Genomic DNA, 17,401 nt, shown 5'->3' with positions numbered 1-17,401 from the left:
TGCCTCCTCCTCCTTCTCCTAAGTCATATTGTTGCTCATGATGCTTGTGATTCCGTTAGAGATGCAACATTTGAGGCATAAAACTTTCTAGATTCAAGATCAAGGAGATTTGTGATTGTTATTGCTACATAACAATCAAGGTAAGATCTAAACCCTAATTCATATGTTAATTCGATTATTGTATGCTAGATCAAGGGTTTATGGGATTTGGATGATTATTGCATGTTCGTTAGACAAACTAGATCCAAAGATTTAGGGTTTGCATGTACACCATATGATTGATGTAGTGTTCAAAACCCATTAAAAGAGTGAGGCAAAATGATCCATATTGGTGCTTAAATACTCCATATACCCTAAAAATTAGGGTTTTCACCCGGACACACGTAAGCCCAACGTACATGTGTATGCTCGACGTACTAGGGCGTGCCCTAGTACGCTTAGCGTACCCACATGTATGCCTAGTGTACAACTCAAGCTCCTAAAAAATTACCAATTTACCATTAGGGCTGATTAGGGCTAATTCTAACTAATTTCAAGGACCAAAATGACATATTTAAATACCGACAGAAGGATTCGAAAAGACCTGAAAGCCCAGGATGTTACAACTCTCCTTCACTTGATATAGACTTTATCCTCGAAGTCTGCTGCAACAAACAAATCCGGGTGATGCTCTTGCATCTCGGCCTTTGGCTCTCAGGCCCACTCGGAGCCCCTCCAATGCTGCCATCGTACCTTTACCACAGGTACTTCCTTGCTCCGCAAAACCTTCACTTTTCTCTCCAAAATAGCTACGGGCCTCTCAACATAGTTCAGACGCTCATCAATCTGAATGTCATCTAATGACACAACCGCATCCTCATCCAATACGCACTTCCGTATGTGCGAAACATGGAAATTGCTATGGATCTTACTGAGCTTTTCTGAATAATCTAATATGCATGCAACCTTGCCAACCTTGACTATAATCTGGAAAGGTCCAATATATAGTGGACCCAATTTCCCATTTTTCCTAAAGCGAATCAAAGCTTTACAATGCGAGACTTTTAAAAACACCATGTCACTAACCTGAAACTTTCAGCAAAAGCACTTTAAAAAGAATACTAATGATATATATATATATATATATATATATATATATATATATATATATATATATATATATATATATATATATATATATATGGTACGGCAATTCCAATAAGTTTATGTATTACTGTGAAGTGTGATTGTGTTTTACTTGCGAAGATAAATAGCAAAAGCGTTTGATTAGCGAGGGTCATTTGAAAATTGGTACTTTTATTCAACTTCTTGAATACACATTGAGCTCCCGCCACTTGCCAACATTCCTCCGCCCCTCGCTGTTTTTCAAACAATTCAGTTCACAGTCGTTGTCGATTGTACGATTAACAAGCCCCCGCTGGTTTATATGAGGTGCGTAAAACGTTCAATGATGCACAAAATATACGAATGAATCCCTGTTTTATATGGATCTGATGTACTCAATTTACAGTTTAATTCATATTTTTTGTTCAATTTTACATACAAATTCCAGTTCTAGGTCAATCAATCGTTTGATTTGGGGAATTCGTAACCTTACTTTATTTTGATTCGATCTGATGACGAACTTTATAGTTTGATGTTCGTTGGATGATGCCAATGCTTGCTGTTCTTATCGTATGAATCAACCTCGTTGTGAACTTTTTGAGCGATTGCTGATAATTCCCTCCTTTCTTCTGTGTAATTCATTCAGATTGTGGTTGGCATCTAAAGGCTCTAAAATAATCAATAGAGATGTATGTCCGAATATTAATTTTGAAACCCTAATTTATATAATTATGTTACTGCTCATTCTATGTGTATATATGCGATGCACATAGAGATTCAAAGCTTGGCAAGGAACTGTAAAGCCCTCTTGACAGAGAAAATATTGGTTTCATGACTGTACCATGTCATCTTGTTAACATGATACATACATATGTTTTCTTTTCTACTTAAATTCAAATGGTGGAAAGAGATAGAGAAGGAGGGTAATGCAACAATTGATAAGAAAATCTCATCTGTTATTGTATGAAGTTGTGTAAACTATACTTCCTCTATGTAAAAGGGACCACTTTCTACAAAAAATAGGAGTTGTTGCTCACTAACATAAAAGTTTTGATATATATATCAAAATACCTAAGTATGTTTCGTTAAGTTCTAGGCATAAAGATGCACTAACCTATGCTGGGCAACCTTAAATGCCAAAACCCGAATGCTATTTAGTTATTTTGCCCCTAATTTGTGACTGATATTGTGAGTAGGAAAGAACATTACACCATTTAGAAAAAAATTCAAATTAGTTAAAACTTAGCAGAAGTTGCTTACACAGCAGATACCCAGTGAAATTAGATGGTTTATGACAAAATGTACATTATTGTGATTTTTTTCAACATAATTATACATCATAATATGAGATTTCTTTGTATTGAATAGGCAACTTACATATTGCACTCTTATCAAGCTTTTTTTGTTTTTTTTGTTTTTGTTTTTGTTTTTTTTTTTGTCTTTTTTTTGTAATAGCACATATGCACTATTCAGTTTTTGATATTTTCATCTATCACTACATCCTATGACCTTTTCACTTTACGTTATCTTGATTTCTGAGTGTTTTTCAGCATGTGGACATTTATTATATGTATACATATACTCATGTATCATCCACAAAATTTATAAAGTTTTTAAAGATTTCACATAGTCAATAAATCTGACGTTTCAGTACAGTTTTTTTTCCCACCTTTAGGTAAAACAAGGCGGGATAGGGTATTGTCAGTACAAAAGACATAAATACCCTCCTTGTCCTCAACTCCTCATAATTGAATACAAAAGCTTTATATGTTGATAATAAAGCTTGGATATCAGGATGATGAATTTATCACTTTCTAATTTCTATTTACAGCAAAACAAAGTTGCCATGAAACCAATCCTGCAGAGAAAAGGAATTATAGCTCAAGCAGGCAAGCTCATTGGTGGGACAAATAAAGTGAAAAAAGCCACAAACAGACAAAAAAAGTCTACACAGAAAGCATCAGGTCACTCATCTTCTGCAACTTTATTCTTGAAATCTTGATTAATGATGTTGTACTTTAAGCTTCTAATGCTTTGTATATTGTAACATTGATTATTGCATTAGAATCAATATTAGGCATCTTACTACAATTTGTCTATTTTCTTTCACAGTTTCACTTTACTATGTTAGTTTTCTTGATAAGGTTAGATGCAAGAAATAGCAATGAACTTTCATTGGTTTGTTTTATATAAAGTTTCTACTTTCATCTCATCATTTTATAACATTGTAATTTGAATATCCACCCAATTTTAGCAAATTCCATTAAAATACAAAATAATTTTTCAATGTATAATATTCAAAGCAATGAAAGTACACTGCTATCTGTTGATAATATGAGCATGTGTTTAACCTTTTAGTACTGATACAGAAGTACTCAGTCAGCAGCTTTCAGTAAGTGAAGCATCTACAAAAACTAGAAAAGAAGTAACAACGTTGGAATTGAAGAGTGGAAAAGTTGTTGATCCTTCAACAAAAATTAAGCTGCAGCTTTTTCCAGTTGATGAAGTTACTCGAATAGGATTAGAGAAGGTGAGTTTAGGGTGTTTGGTTTGCTGGAATTGGAATTCAATTCCATTCCATTACAGAACTGTATTCCATTCAACTTCACAATATCCATGGATTTCAACTTTCCATCCTAAAATTAAAATCCATGGAATTCCAAGCATTTTCTTCTTGTTAAAAATATACAAATACCCTTCTTTTTTAAAAGTATGTATTTTGAATGTTAATAATTTTTTTTTTGGGTTTTATGCAGAAAAGTCCCATTATTTTGGGAAATTTTTTGATAAAGTTTTAATTTTTTTTTTGAACAGAAAAGTCCTGATTATTTAATATTTTGCCAAATTAATGAAAAAGTCATTATTTTTATTTTAACAGGAAATGACAGATTACTGTGTAAAATTAAATAATCTGGACTTTTCTTTTCTAAAAAATAAAAATTTAGGACTTTATCAAAATTTTCCCCAAAATAATGAGATTTTTCTGCTTAAAACCCTTTATTTTTAACTGAAGTTAGTTTTTAGAATAAATATTTTCAAAAAAATAGCGTTTCCATCTTAATACGTATAGCTTCTTCTAAAAATAGCTTTAAAAAAGTTTCGTGAGCAAGAAATACAAAAAGACAATGTAATATTTTTTACATGTATTTTATAAGTCATTTTCAATCACATATATTTATAAAACAAATAAAGGGAAATTTCTATCATTTGCCTATATTTGTTTTCCAAATTCTTGGACAAATTTAAAAGGATTGGAATTCAATTCCATTCCAAATGCATCCCATATTTCAATTCCTTCAAATTCCAACTTCTTTACTAGATTTCACTTCTTTCCAAAACATTCTACAACCCAAATGCCAATTGAACTATTTATATTTATGTCAATAATACAAAACATTTCTACAGGATGCTCTTAATCCATTCCTTGAACTCACACTAAGAGCTAGAAAGAAGATATCATCTGTTATCAACCACATCCATACAAAATGGGGTGCTTCAAGCATAGCCATAGGGGAACCCATGCTTTTACCTTATGAATCACACCTCAGACAACACACATCTATTACTACAAAATGGACATCAAAGGACACTTCTATTACTGCTGGAGATGTTTACACAGCTCTAGAAACTCCTCCTGTATTCCGCTTAAGGTTTGACCTTCATTCCCTTTCCACTGCTAGCTTCTCATTCTCATACGTTGGAATTGGAATCGCTGATTCCATTTGAACTTTGTAGTTTTAAAAATAACTGAAAAAACAATGTTTCATTTTTCGTAGTTATGGCTGGTTCTCTGATGATGAGCCTTCAGGGATTTCTCCACGTAATTGTGTAACATCTGAAACCATTCAGAAACATATCGAGACTACAGAAGAAAAGAAGCTTCTAGAAGCAACAGCTGAAATAGATGATACCGAGCATGTGGTAAATATATTCCTTTCTATCATCACCCTTCCCCTTTAGGCCCCATTTTTATGCTCTTGCTTGTGTTTTTGTTTGTAAAAGACGTGAATACCCTCCTCCTCATCTTCATCATGTGAATTAGCCCTAAAAAGCTTGTCCAATTATATGTGTATTTTATACAACAATGTTTCACCTTTTTTTTTTTCTCTTGATTTTTTTTGTGTGAACAGGATGAAAAAGTCAACATGGGTCAAAGCCATGAACGGTCAACATCACCATGGGATGATGAGTTGACCAATTTGAGCATAGGTGGACTTGTATCCGAACACTCGGTGCCTCAAAAGACTTCTCTAATCACCGATATAAGCATTGGTGGGCTTCTATCAGAAGCATCATTACAAGGAAAACTACAACCACAACCACAACCACAATTTAAATGGGATGATAGTTTAACTGCTTTAAGCATTGGTGGACTTTTATCAGAAGCATCTTTACAAGCCAAGATGAATAAATTTGATCCAAAATCATTCATTTCTGATTCTTTCGATGCCATCATCTCTTCACAACAAATGAAAAACGATCCTCAACCTCAACTCTCTATATTGGATGCTGAACAGACTTGTAATGCCTTTTCCTTCCGCAAATTCTCCTCATCTACCAAAAATGTTCGTGTCAGTGTTGCTAGAGCTACTCATGATTCTAATTCAAATTCCTTCAAATTCCCCGGTCTTCTAGAGGTTTCTTTTTTTTTTTCTTCCCTTCATTGACAACAATGCCAAGCCAAACAATTTACAAGGCCGTGCGTAATAGACGGCCTTGTACTGTGTTTGGCAGCTGTCGCTTGGTTATCAGACAGAGTCTGATAACCAGCGACGACAGGCGCCAAACACAATACAAAATTTACATTCTTTTTGTCCTGCCCAAAACGGTGGGACAGAGACTTGCTTTCAGTCTCTTGTATGTGCAAAAGATGGAAATGACCAAAATAGCCCTAGAAAGGTTGTGGAATCACCTATGTGACATGAATTAGTTATCTTTGTGTATAGGGGGACAGACAAGCTGCGAATGCTGAAGATACTTCTGGTCCCCAACAATATAATGAAGACAGCAGAAGCCTTGGGCTAAGAGGCATAAACTGGGTATAGAATTTTATTTATTACTATTCTTATTTTAATAGATGATGTCATAATACCACCTATATAGCATTTTTTAGCTAATCTTGTGATTTTACTTTATTGGTACAGAATGAGTCTTTAGGTCCCTTTGATCTTGGCAACTCAATGCCATGGAAGATTTGAGTAAGTTCGTATGGATAGCCAGCAAAAAGTTGCATCAAATTTAGGTAAATTTAAAATGTATAAAATTGATTCATGGGACTTTTATACAACTTTCTTAGAATCATTTTGGAGTGGATTTCTATAAGTTTTTAGTTTGTTAGTAGATGTTATTTTGGGACTACAATACGTATCAAATCCTTTTTGATATAGAAATGGACTTAAAAGAGTTTGGAAACACTAGTACTACTTCTAGCAGTGATTTCTTCTGATTATTACATTTCATATTTTATGGTGGGTTTGGTTATCAAATAGATGAAATTCATTTTCAAATTTCATATGTGATGGATTCTTAGCACTTATGGTCTTGATCTAGATTGGAATTTATTCTCAACAATACTTGTATTATTGAAATTATTCTGATGTGGGTAGTACTTTATTAACAACGCAAATTATGAAGGCAATTAAAATATCAAAATGTAGATGTTTTATTGTTTGTATAGCAATGATTATGTCAGCTTACTGATTTTATGAGCACGTAAACATTAAGATATTCTTTGTGATTGGTTGGTAATAATGGTGGATTGTAAGATAATAGATTGTTTCAATAGTGCGGTTAAACCTTATATAAATAGGGTTACATAAGAGATCTAATCTAAACCTTAAAGGGTTTGGGCCTAAACTCTAATCACTGACATCTCCCTGCAGTTTGATAGGGAGGGGACGATTAAACTGGAAAAACAAAAATATAAAACATAACATAAATGAAGACAATGACAATGGCGGTGGTAGAGCTCTAACGATAACGACTAATTTTGGCGAGATCGGCGATTGCAATGTTGATAGAGAAAGAAACGACTACAGATCAGAGGTTGCCCCGTAGAGAAGGTGCCATCGGAGAGAGGCAACTGCAACATCCGAAGGGGTTGCATTGGAAAAGAGATCTGAAGAAGTGGCCAGACTAGGAAGAGGTGGAAGGTGAAGAGGTAGAAGTAGATGAGTCAGTAGAAGAAGCTGATGAAAGAGTTTTGGTTTGGTGCCATCTGACTGTTTTATTATTTAGGCGGAGAAAAGAAGAAACGGAAAAATAAGAAACATAATGACGACACCTATTATGACTATTAGAGAAGGTCGTTGGAGGTGGAGGGCGGTGGCTACGGGCTGTGGTCAGATGTAAGGTTTTAACCTAGAACTCTGATACCATGTAAGATAATAAATTGTTTCAGTGATAACTAGTAAGGTTAAACCTGATATAAATAGGGTTATATAAAAGACCTATTCTAAACCATAAAAGGCTTGGGCCTAAACCGTAATCACTAACATGGATAATACTTTTTTTATTAACAAAGCAAGTTATAAAATCGAATAGATTGTGAGTAATTACAAAATCAAAACTGATGTTATCATTTTTTTCTTATATTTATTGTCTTATCAATTTAATTTTATGTGTTTTAAACTTTGCTGTATTAGATAATTGTTGGTACCAATGACTTCTGGTCTAGCTGGGAAGAGGTACCGGGTTTAATACCCACGTGGGGTCAAAGGTCGGGAGTTCAATCCCTGCAAAACCCAATTTGGGTGCCTCTTAAACTTGTGCCACATGTGGGGAAATTTTCACTGGAAACCCCTATGAGGGTTAGGTTTGCCCTATAAAGGAGCTCGAACCCGGGGTGCTCGTTGAAATGTGCGAGTAGGCTTCCAATTAATCATTGCCGTTTCCAAAAAAAGATAATTACTGGTAAAGTTTGAAAACACATGTTTGTAATTTGTAATATTTTAATGAAAGAAAAATCTGTGATTGGAAATGAGGAGATCCTCATTTCCCATTGGGGATGATGATAGGGTTGAATTTTTATTCCCTTGTTAGGTTAAGGATATAGATTGGTAATTTGTTAGTGTTAGCATGGGGAAGATGGAAGGAGTTTAGTTTATTCTATTTTTTTTTAAAAGGTTAAAATATTAGTATATTAACAAAAGGTTAAAGAATTAGTATATTGATAAACTAACAACATCTGGGATTAAATTTAATAAAAGTAAGTCATTTTTTGGTATATCTGCAAAAAAAACACTACTTGTTAGACCTGTTACCAATCCGTTTAGAAATAGTTGATTAGCAAAATATGACGGTCAATATTGAAATGTTACTTGTTTTTTTTCAATTTTATGGTGAGAAGCCAAAAATAATGTAGTCCGAAATGTGAAATCTTAATTCCGAATACAAATAACTACTATAGTTCGAAATAACATTGAATATTCAAAGCAGAAACCATATAATGCTCTTTCAAGTCTTAGATACATTTAAAAGATAGTTTTATGGTGAGAACAACAAATAGTCACGTTGTACTCCAAAATGTTGTGGAAGATTACTGTTTTTTTAAAGAAAAATAAAAGATTAAACTAACTATTTCAACATGATGATATGTACGACACTTCTTTTGAACATGTCTCAAAAACATAATCTTGGTGCAATTATTATTGGTAAGTTACAACACTTACTAACATGCGAGGTTCTAACCAACAATTGTGCTTTGATAGGTGGCTGAATATTCAAGCCGGCATAGAAGAAAGACCCTTTCTTTATACATTATGTGTACATATAACCAAATTCATTACAATTTGCAAAATATAAACCTTAAACTATAACGAAATATAATACATTCCGAAACATTCCCTAAAATAATAAAATGAAAGATATAAATAAATACATAAGGGTATGACAATTATTCAAGTATAATAGGGACTAAACCAGGATCATACCAAACCATAAGGTTGGTCCAATTTAAAAAAAAAAAATAGGTACTAAACATGTACATTAACTCAAACCATAAGGATTATTCGTATAATTTACTCAAAATATTATTATTATAGATATAGATATAGATATTCTCTCATCTTTGAAAACAGCAGGTACCGGTATTGAGGTAGATGGTGAGGATCTCAATTCTCAAACGGTTTCGGGATGATGACAGCTTTCTGCGCCCGCCAAATCCAAAGAAGAATTTGTTCCCTAGCACTCAAAACCCCCCTCGTAATCACAGCCCCAAATCCGATCCCAACGTCAATGGATTCCGTTTCTCGTCCTTTTCCCCATCAGCCGGCCTATCCATCATCAACCCCTTGTCTTTTCCTTCGATTCTTCTATCCAATACTAACTTCACCCAAGTTAGTGTGTTCCCATTTTGCCAATCATCATCATTATCCTTGTCTTCTCACAATCTTGCCTTTACACGCTTTGTATGTTCATAGCATTGCTGTTTGTTCAACAGCGGCATCAATGATGCCTTGAGAAGTCAGTGTTTAGTGCTCTTCACGTACTCGGTACTCCAAAAAAAATCCCACGTATGGGTTGCGTTCAGGGAAAGCCCTCACCAACTTATAATCGTCAACCGTCTCGTGGTGGCGGCGGCGGCCTCCATAAGTTGAAAGCTGATAATGGGTATGTTACAGGCGGAATTGGGGGAAAACCCAATGTTGCACAGAAACCGTTTGTTGAAATGCCTGTGAAGCAGAATAGTGTGAAAAAGAATAATAATAATCAAGTTGATGATGGTAATACGAGGAAGGAAGGAGGAGGTCAGAATGATATGAAGGTTAATCGAGAAGGAATTGGGAATGTTTCTCAGAGAATTGTTGTTGGTAAGAAGATTGGTTCAGACGATTTAATTGATGGATGGCCTAAATGGCTTGTTGATAATATTCCAAGAGAAGTTTTGGCTAATCTGGCATCTAAAACCGCTGATTCTTATGATAAGCTTGCTAAGGTAAGTACTTAATCTTGACTAAATCGTTTCAAATATGTATTCTCTTCTTGATTCACATTCATTATCAAAAAGTTTCTTTGTGTTGTGATTGTAGATAGGTCATGGAACATATAGCAATGTCTATAAAGCTCGAGATAGGGACACAGGAAAGATAGTTGCTTTAAAGAAAGTTCGTTTTGACACATCAGAGCCAGAAAGTGTCAAGTTTATGGCAAGAGAAATTATCATTTTACAGAAACTAGATCATCCAAATATTATCAAACTTGAAGGTCTTGCAACATCTAGAATGCAATATAGTCTTTATCTAGTCTTTGAGTACATGCTATCAGACTTAACCAGAGTTATTTCTCGTCCAGAAGGAAGGTTAACAGAACCACAGGTCAACCTTTAACACTTTCATCCTATTAAAACATTGTAATTTGAAAAATCTATCCATTTATAGCAAAGTTATACATATACAAAACAATTTTCATTGCTATAATTGGATTTATTTTTCAAACTAGTTGTGAGACTCGTGTTGATTAAAAAAGGTTAAGAGATAATGCACTAGGGGAACATAGTTTAGATTGTGTATGTATTTAGTCACTTATGTTTATTTTTCTACATATTTAGTCATTTATGTTTTTTTTTTTGTACATGTTTAGTCACTTATGTTTTATACTTTGTACACATATGACTATTTACTATGATTGTCAGATGTGTACCAAATAAAAAAACATAAGTGATTAAATATGTACAAAAAAAAAACATAAATGACTAAATGTATACAAAAATAAACATAAGTGACTAAATAATATGCACACAATCTAAACTATGTTACCTTTTTAGTGTATTATCCCAAAGGTTAAATATTAAGGTGTAAACATTAAGCATGTTTAAAGTGAAATTTTGAAATAAATACGATAGAAATGATGAATAAGTAAATACTTTAATGTATACAAAAAAAAAAAAAACTATTGACGTATTTTAAAGAAGTGTCCTGAATCATAAATTTCTTAAGACTTTTTTGAATTTGGGAAGGGACAACTGCAATAAAGTTCTTACATATTGACCTCATAATCGATTTAGTCTTTATATCTTTTTTTTATTCAATTAAGTCCCAAAAACCAATAATCGTATTCAATTTAACTTTTTACCAGGTCAACATGTCATCCAACTTTCAAAAATTACATTTTTGGCCCAGATTTTAAAATTTGTTACAAATTTGGTCCAAAATTTACACTTTTGGCCCATATTTTAAATTTTATTACAAATTTGGTCAAAAATTTACCTTTTTGGCCTAAATTTTAGAAATTTGTTATGAATTCATCCCAACTTAGTTGTTTTTACAACTTTTTTTCTCAAAATTTTTTGTTTTCAATATGTTTTTTCTTTATAAAATCATATTTATAAAAAAAACATATTTTCACATAAAAAATCTTATATTTTCTATATAAGAACTTTTTAATTTTTTTTTTTGTATATGAAATACCTATTTATAAAAATAGTTATTAAGTACATAAATATATATAAATCCGTTTTTATAAAAAAAATGTATACATATATGTATTTTACAAAAACAAAATGCATACGCACACTTATTTTATTATAAATGCATTTGTATGCAAACACATATTTATACAAAAATATATACAAACACCTATTTCATAGTAAACGTATACATTTTTATTGTAAAAACATATTTATATGCGCCCAAATAAGTGTTTGTACACATTTCTTTTATAAAAACATATATATATATATATATATATATATATATATATATATATCACATAAACAATAAACAATAAGTGTTTGTACACATTTCAATTAGATTTTTTCCAAATGCATTTTATGGGTTTATTGTCTTTTATTATTTCCTTTGTTTATTGTTTATGTAAAAGTGAATCAATTATTGAATTTACAAGGAAATTGAGTCAATTACTGGGTTTTTGAAATTAAAAGACATGTATCACATAAACAATAAACAAAGGAAATAATAAAAAGGCAAAAAACCCATAAAATGCATGTGGAAAAAAAAATCTAATTGAAAATAACCATAAAACAACATGTGCCAAAAAAGATTCTCATTTATCAGTATAGATAAACAATATTATAACAGGAAAAAAAATCGAAAGCACAATGCTATAAATGGTCAAACGGACAACTTTCTTCAAAATAAACGCCTTAATAAGAAAAAAAAAAGAGAAAAAAGCCACAATGCTGTAATATAAAGAAAATGGAAGTAGTATTTGTTTTTTGCTATTTCTAACACATCCCCTAAGAACTTTTGTTACAGAATTTGATTTATTTTGTAAAAAAAAAAAAAAAAAAAAACAGGTGAAGTGCTATATGCAGCAGTTGCTCTGTGGTCTTGAACACTGTCACGAAAGAGGGATTCTACACAGGGACATTAAAGGATCAAACTTGTTGATAGACAAAAATGGGAAGCTAAAAATAGCGGATTTTGGGCTTGCAAATTACTACAATCCAAAGCAGAAAAAACCTCTGACAAGCCGAGTTGTGACACTTTGGTATAGAGCTCCAGAATTGCTGTTAGGCACTACAGATTATGGAGTTGGAATTGATCTTTGGAGCACTGGATGCCTATTGGCTGAAATGTTTGTTGGTAGGCCCATTATGCCAGGAAGAACAGAGGTTACTACTTAATACAACTTTTCTTTTTCACAAAAAAATAAAAAATAAAAAATCGAATTTTTGTTCCTGAACGTTAGGACTTGATGTTGAAAACTGAAAACTGTTTCCCTGACTTTATCTGTTAAGTCGTTCTTTTTGCTTAGCTTAACCTGAAATTTTTGACGATATGTTTGTTCATTTTTCCGATTTGGATAAATGATGTTTTTTTTTGGGGGGTTAATCTTGTGAAAAACCTTATATTTTGTGTTTTTTACAGATTAAATCACAATTTTATTTGTTTCATGAAAAAGACCTTGTATTTTTTTGTTTTTTCCGGGGTTAATCTTAAAAAAGAGCTTATAATTTGTGTTTTTTTTCGGAATAAACATCAAATTCATTTTTGGCCTAAAAAAAACATTGTATTTTTTATTTTTATTTTTATTTTTTTTTGTAAAAGCCCTCAACTTTGTATTTTTTTTTCTGAAAAAAACCCGCAACCTTCTAAATGCTTCCAGATAAACCCTCAACCTTTTAAGTTTTTCTCGAAAAAACCCTCACGTTTTACAATTTTTTTTTTTGGAAAAAAATGACTAAAAGGGCCAGATTGAAAAAATGATAAAATACAAGGTCTTTTTCAGGCAAAAAAATAAAATAAAATTGAGGTTTAATCCGTAAAAACATAAAATATAAGGTCTTTTTTGAGATTAACTCTTTTTTACGACTTGGACCTTTTAGCCATTTTTTTTTTGGGAGAATTTCATATATGCCCCTCTTAAACCTCAAAATATCATATTTGCCCAGCTTAATTTCTTAATATCATATTTACCCTTCATAAACCTTCAAAATATCATATTTGCCAAAATCCTTTTTTATAATGTTTTTAATATTTTATAATCATTTTTTAAAACTTAAAATTACTATAATAATTAAAAATTTTAACGATATTATCCTTACGTCTATGATAATGAAATGTGAACTTCTAAATCGTTGAATGTCAGTCCTCTTGACAAACAAAAATATTCATCTTCAATCATCTCTATGGAATCTATATTTTGATTGTTTAGTTTTTTTGTTGTAGATGAAGGATATTTTAGATATTACCATTGATATTTGATGTTTAAAAAGTGCATATACGATATTTTGATATTTAAGAAGGGCATATATGATATTTTGATGTTTAAAAAGGACATATATGATATTTTCGAATTTTATGAATGGTAAATATGATATTTATAAATTTTATGAAGGGTAAATATGATATTTAGAAATTAAGTTGGGTAAATATGATATTTTGATGTTTAAGAAGGGCATATATGAAATTCTTTTTTTTTTTTTCCAAAACAAATTGTAAAATGTGAGGGTTTTTTTTTCTTCAGGAAAAACTAAAAAAGTTTAGGATTTTTTTGGACACATTTAGAAAGTTGAGGGTTTTTTCTTTTTTTCAAAAAAAAAAGACTAAGTTGAGGGCTTTTTCGGAAAAAATATAAGGTCTTTTTCATAATATAAATAAAGATAAGGTTTAATCCGGGAAAAACACAAAATATAAGGTCTTTTATGAGATTAACCCTGAAAAATATTTGAGTTTGGAGAAAAACGGATGGAAAAAACAAATCCGGGCAAATTTGTAAAATTTTAGGACTTAATGAGGAAAGTCAGGGAAACCCTTTGTTTATTCAGGCGTTATTTCATATGAAGTACATAAGAAGCATCCATATTCTACTTTGTCCTCATTAAGTCCATTAAGTCAAAAACAAGAAAGTTTTTTTTTTTTTTTTTTGGTAAGTGCTACGCTGATAAATTGTTGTCTGGATAAATATATATTTTATAAAAAGTTAATGTGAAAAGTCTCTTTTTCCTGGCTTTCTCTATTAAGTTGTTCTTTATGCATTAAATAAATAAAAAAAAAAGAATCACGTTCCCATTAAGTCCAATAAATAAAAAAAAAACAGTAGGCTAAATACTTATCATTACAGGTTGAGCAGCTTCACCGGATCTTTAAGCTTTGTGGGTCCCCTCATGAAGACTACTGGAAAAAAATCAAGCCACCAACAACCTTCAGACCACCACAAAACTATGTTCCAAGTTTTCAAGAAGCTTTCACAAATTTTCCCTCTTCTTCTTTTGGCCTCTTGACCACACTTCTGGCTTTGGACCCCGAATCCCGTGGAACTTCCACTTCCGCCCTCCAAGACAATGTCAGTTTAAAAAAAAAAAAAAAAAACATATTTTGCTTTCACGTGGGTCCCATTTAACTTTTTTTACTTGATGTTTGACAGTTTTTCTCTTCAAGTCCATTAGCATGCGACCTCTCGGGTTTGCCTGTTGTAAACAAAGACGAGGATGTCCCGATGCAATTCCATGATGGAAAGAAGTATGTAATGTTTCCCCTTTTGTGATTTTTACATGTGATTTATGCAAAAGACGTTAATGCCCTCCCTCAACCTCTTTGTCAAAAAAATAGCCATAGAAATCTTGTCCGGTTGTGGGATGGGACTGGACAAGCTTTCTAGGGCTACGTTGAGGGCGTTTACGTCTTTTGTGCAGACGAGAGATTGAGAGCGAGTCTCTGTCCCACCTTCAGGGTGGGACAAAAAATTCAAAATTCAAAATTCAAAATTCTGCTCTCTCTCTCTCTCTCTTAAATTTATTTATGTGTAACAAATGGAGCCTTAATACGGTTATTGTCGTATTCATTGGACAATAAACCAATAATATTTGTGTATTTGTATTTTTTTTTAAAGAAGGAATAGAACTTTAAAAACCAAGCAACGAACGAGGATAGCTCAGAAGGGTCACGCAAGAAACGTTTCCATTTCTGAACTCTCGACCGAATATTCCGAATCATCTAAAGAGGTATCTGTGTATATCTATATCTATATCTATATCTGTATTTATATATCTTATAGAAGAAGATACCGTTTTCATGTGGTTCAAGATAAACGTTAATTTGACTTTTTTAATGCATTAATTAAACCATGTTAATGTATTTAACTTATGGTGTTAAACTAAATAAATATACTAAGACTATTTTTAAAATAATAAAAAGAATTTAATTATGATGTTGTATGTAAAACTTAAATCGAATTATCACATATGGGAAATTTTCTAAGTAAGTAATTTATAGATTTGTTAACAATAACAATCGTTAAAAAAAAAAAAATTAAAATCGAAGTTTACATAAAATTAATAATGACGTAACATTGAAGACAAATGGTTGATATTTGGAACAGCCATCATGCCTGGAATTAAAAATTGACGAAAAAAATGAATTATTTATAATTAAATTTAAAATAGCATTAAATCGAAAATGATATACACTGTCACTCACGCAATACACGGGTACTACCCATTGAGATCATGTGGTTTATTTTAAACCATATAAATGTTAATTTTATTTTGTGAATCGCAATCAATCATTATATAACTATCGGCTTTTCAACTTCTAACCTTGACTTTTCTCTCAACATATATATGGTTAAGACAAGGACAATGTTTTGTACAAACTTTTTAATTTACTATAACAATTATTATTTTACGGCTAGAGCTGAGAACCAAAAAATTTGTGAGAACTTGCGAACTCATAATCACCTGATCATTTTTCAACACCAAAAATACAAATCTTCTTAAAATGGTGCTGTAAGCCTATATCTAGGCTAAAAAGAGATTTAGCGATTTTTTTTTTGTTTTTTTATATGACTGCTGATGAATACAATCAGCAGATCAATATGATAACATTTTGTCATTTCAATACTAAAGTAGACTTCTTAGGTCAAACAAACCAATTCGAAAACCGAAGATCAATATGAAATTGACTAAAATATTCAACTTTTTTTTTTAATAATTGAGTTTGATAACATTTTGTCATTTCAACACGCAGCAGGAGAAACATGTCGACAAGAACTCGGTAACCCAAGAACAAGAAACGGGTCAAAGCACAAGTAGCAACACATCAAGCAAGAGAACAAACTTAACAATGGAACCCTCCCCACCATTTACTTTAGCATTCGATTCAAATCCACCCAATAATAATCGGGCAGCAAGAACCGAAGCTCACCCAAATGCTTTAAAAAATATTAAAAACTTCCCCCTTCTACTTGCATCCATCACACAAACCGTTAATAATATGGAAGAGAATCGAAATGGTCTCAATCGTCGATCCATGTCTAATGTCGATTTTCGACATTTGGATATTGAGAAGATATCAAAGCTTTTTAATTTAGATGATCATTAGGGTTTTTTGTGGGATAATTCTTTTCTATTTTTTCTGTTGTGGTACTTTATACTATATGTTTTTCTTGGGTTTGTTTTATATAAATGAACTATAAAACCAATAAAACCAAATCATTGTTCATGTGATTAAGTGTTTTTTTTTTCTATGTAAAATTGTTGTATGATCTTCTCTTTGGTACATTTTCTTTGTAACATAAAACACACTATCGGCCAATCCAACGTCGGGGCCCGGTCAACACAAGTTTGAAAAAGGCCATGTTTGGCTAACCCGGTCTCATCTGACCTTATCTAATTTATTTAAAATAAACGGTTTGAGTTTATTAATGTTATAAATTACAATTAATATATTGTTTATATTTACGATTATAAATCGTATAGTCCTGCATAAGTGGCGTAGTTGTAAGAAGGCGACAAGTTATTAATGCATATCATTTTCTTTATGTTTCGTGAAAATTGTGATTTATCTTTTTCATGTTACTAATCAGAGATGGAGACCTTAGACTTAGAGCCACATGA

General features: G+C 31.9%; 2 protein-coding genes across 5 annotated transcripts; both read left to right on the top strand.

The window, feature by feature from the left end:
* Positions 1 to 1,227: 1,227 nt before the first annotated feature.
* Positions 1,228 to 7,384, top strand: LOC145043512 (TSL-kinase interacting-like protein). Of its 2 annotated transcripts, XM_078992202.1 has the most exons (9): positions 1,228 to 1,431; positions 2,936 to 3,068; positions 3,474 to 3,634; positions 4,510 to 4,754; positions 4,881 to 5,025; positions 5,235 to 5,741; positions 6,051 to 6,143; positions 6,249 to 6,346; positions 6,987 to 7,384. In XM_078992202.1, exons 2-8 carry the CDS (start codon positions 2,951 to 2,953, stop codon positions 6,300 to 6,302), a joined length of 1,323 nt encoding a protein of 440 aa, XP_078848328.1. In that variant the 5' UTR covers positions 1,228 to 1,431; positions 2,936 to 2,950; the 3' UTR covers positions 6,303 to 6,346; positions 6,987 to 7,384. The 2 variants fall into 2 exon arrangements, with proteins under 2 accessions (XP_078848328.1, XP_078848327.1); XM_078992201.1 differs by lacking the exon at positions 6,987 to 7,384 and having other exon boundaries at positions 6,249 to 6,556.
* A 1,803-nt stretch (positions 7,385 to 9,187) lies between these two features.
* On the top strand, positions 9,188 to 17,006 carry LOC145043511 (putative serine/threonine-protein kinase At1g54610). 3 transcript variants are annotated; one of them, XM_078992199.1, is made up of 7 exons: positions 9,188 to 10,039; positions 10,134 to 10,418; positions 12,359 to 12,676; positions 14,629 to 14,850; positions 14,932 to 15,026; positions 15,400 to 15,508; positions 16,533 to 17,006. In XM_078992199.1, the coding sequence occupies exons 1-7, from the start codon at positions 9,620 to 9,622 to the stop codon at positions 16,884 to 16,886; spliced, it is 1,803 nt and encodes a 600-aa protein (XP_078848325.1). In that variant the 5' UTR covers positions 9,188 to 9,619; the 3' UTR covers positions 16,887 to 17,006. The 3 variants fall into 3 exon arrangements, with proteins under 3 accessions (XP_078848325.1, XP_078848326.1, XP_078848324.1); XM_078992200.1 differs by having other exon boundaries at positions 15,397 to 15,508; positions 16,536 to 17,006; XM_078992198.1 differs by having other exon boundaries at positions 15,397 to 15,508.
* The last annotated feature ends 395 nt before the right edge of the window (positions 17,007 to 17,401 follow it).

Source organism: Lactuca saligna, chromosome 4 (genome assembly GCF_052625555.1).
Source record: "Lactuca saligna cultivar CGN05327 chromosome 4, ASM5262555v1, whole genome shotgun sequence".
In the NCBI taxonomy this organism is placed as follows: domain Eukaryota; kingdom Viridiplantae; phylum Streptophyta; class Magnoliopsida; order Asterales; family Asteraceae; genus Lactuca; species Lactuca saligna.
Note: the sequence above shows the minus strand (reverse complement) of the source record. Positions and strands in the feature narration are given on the sequence as shown.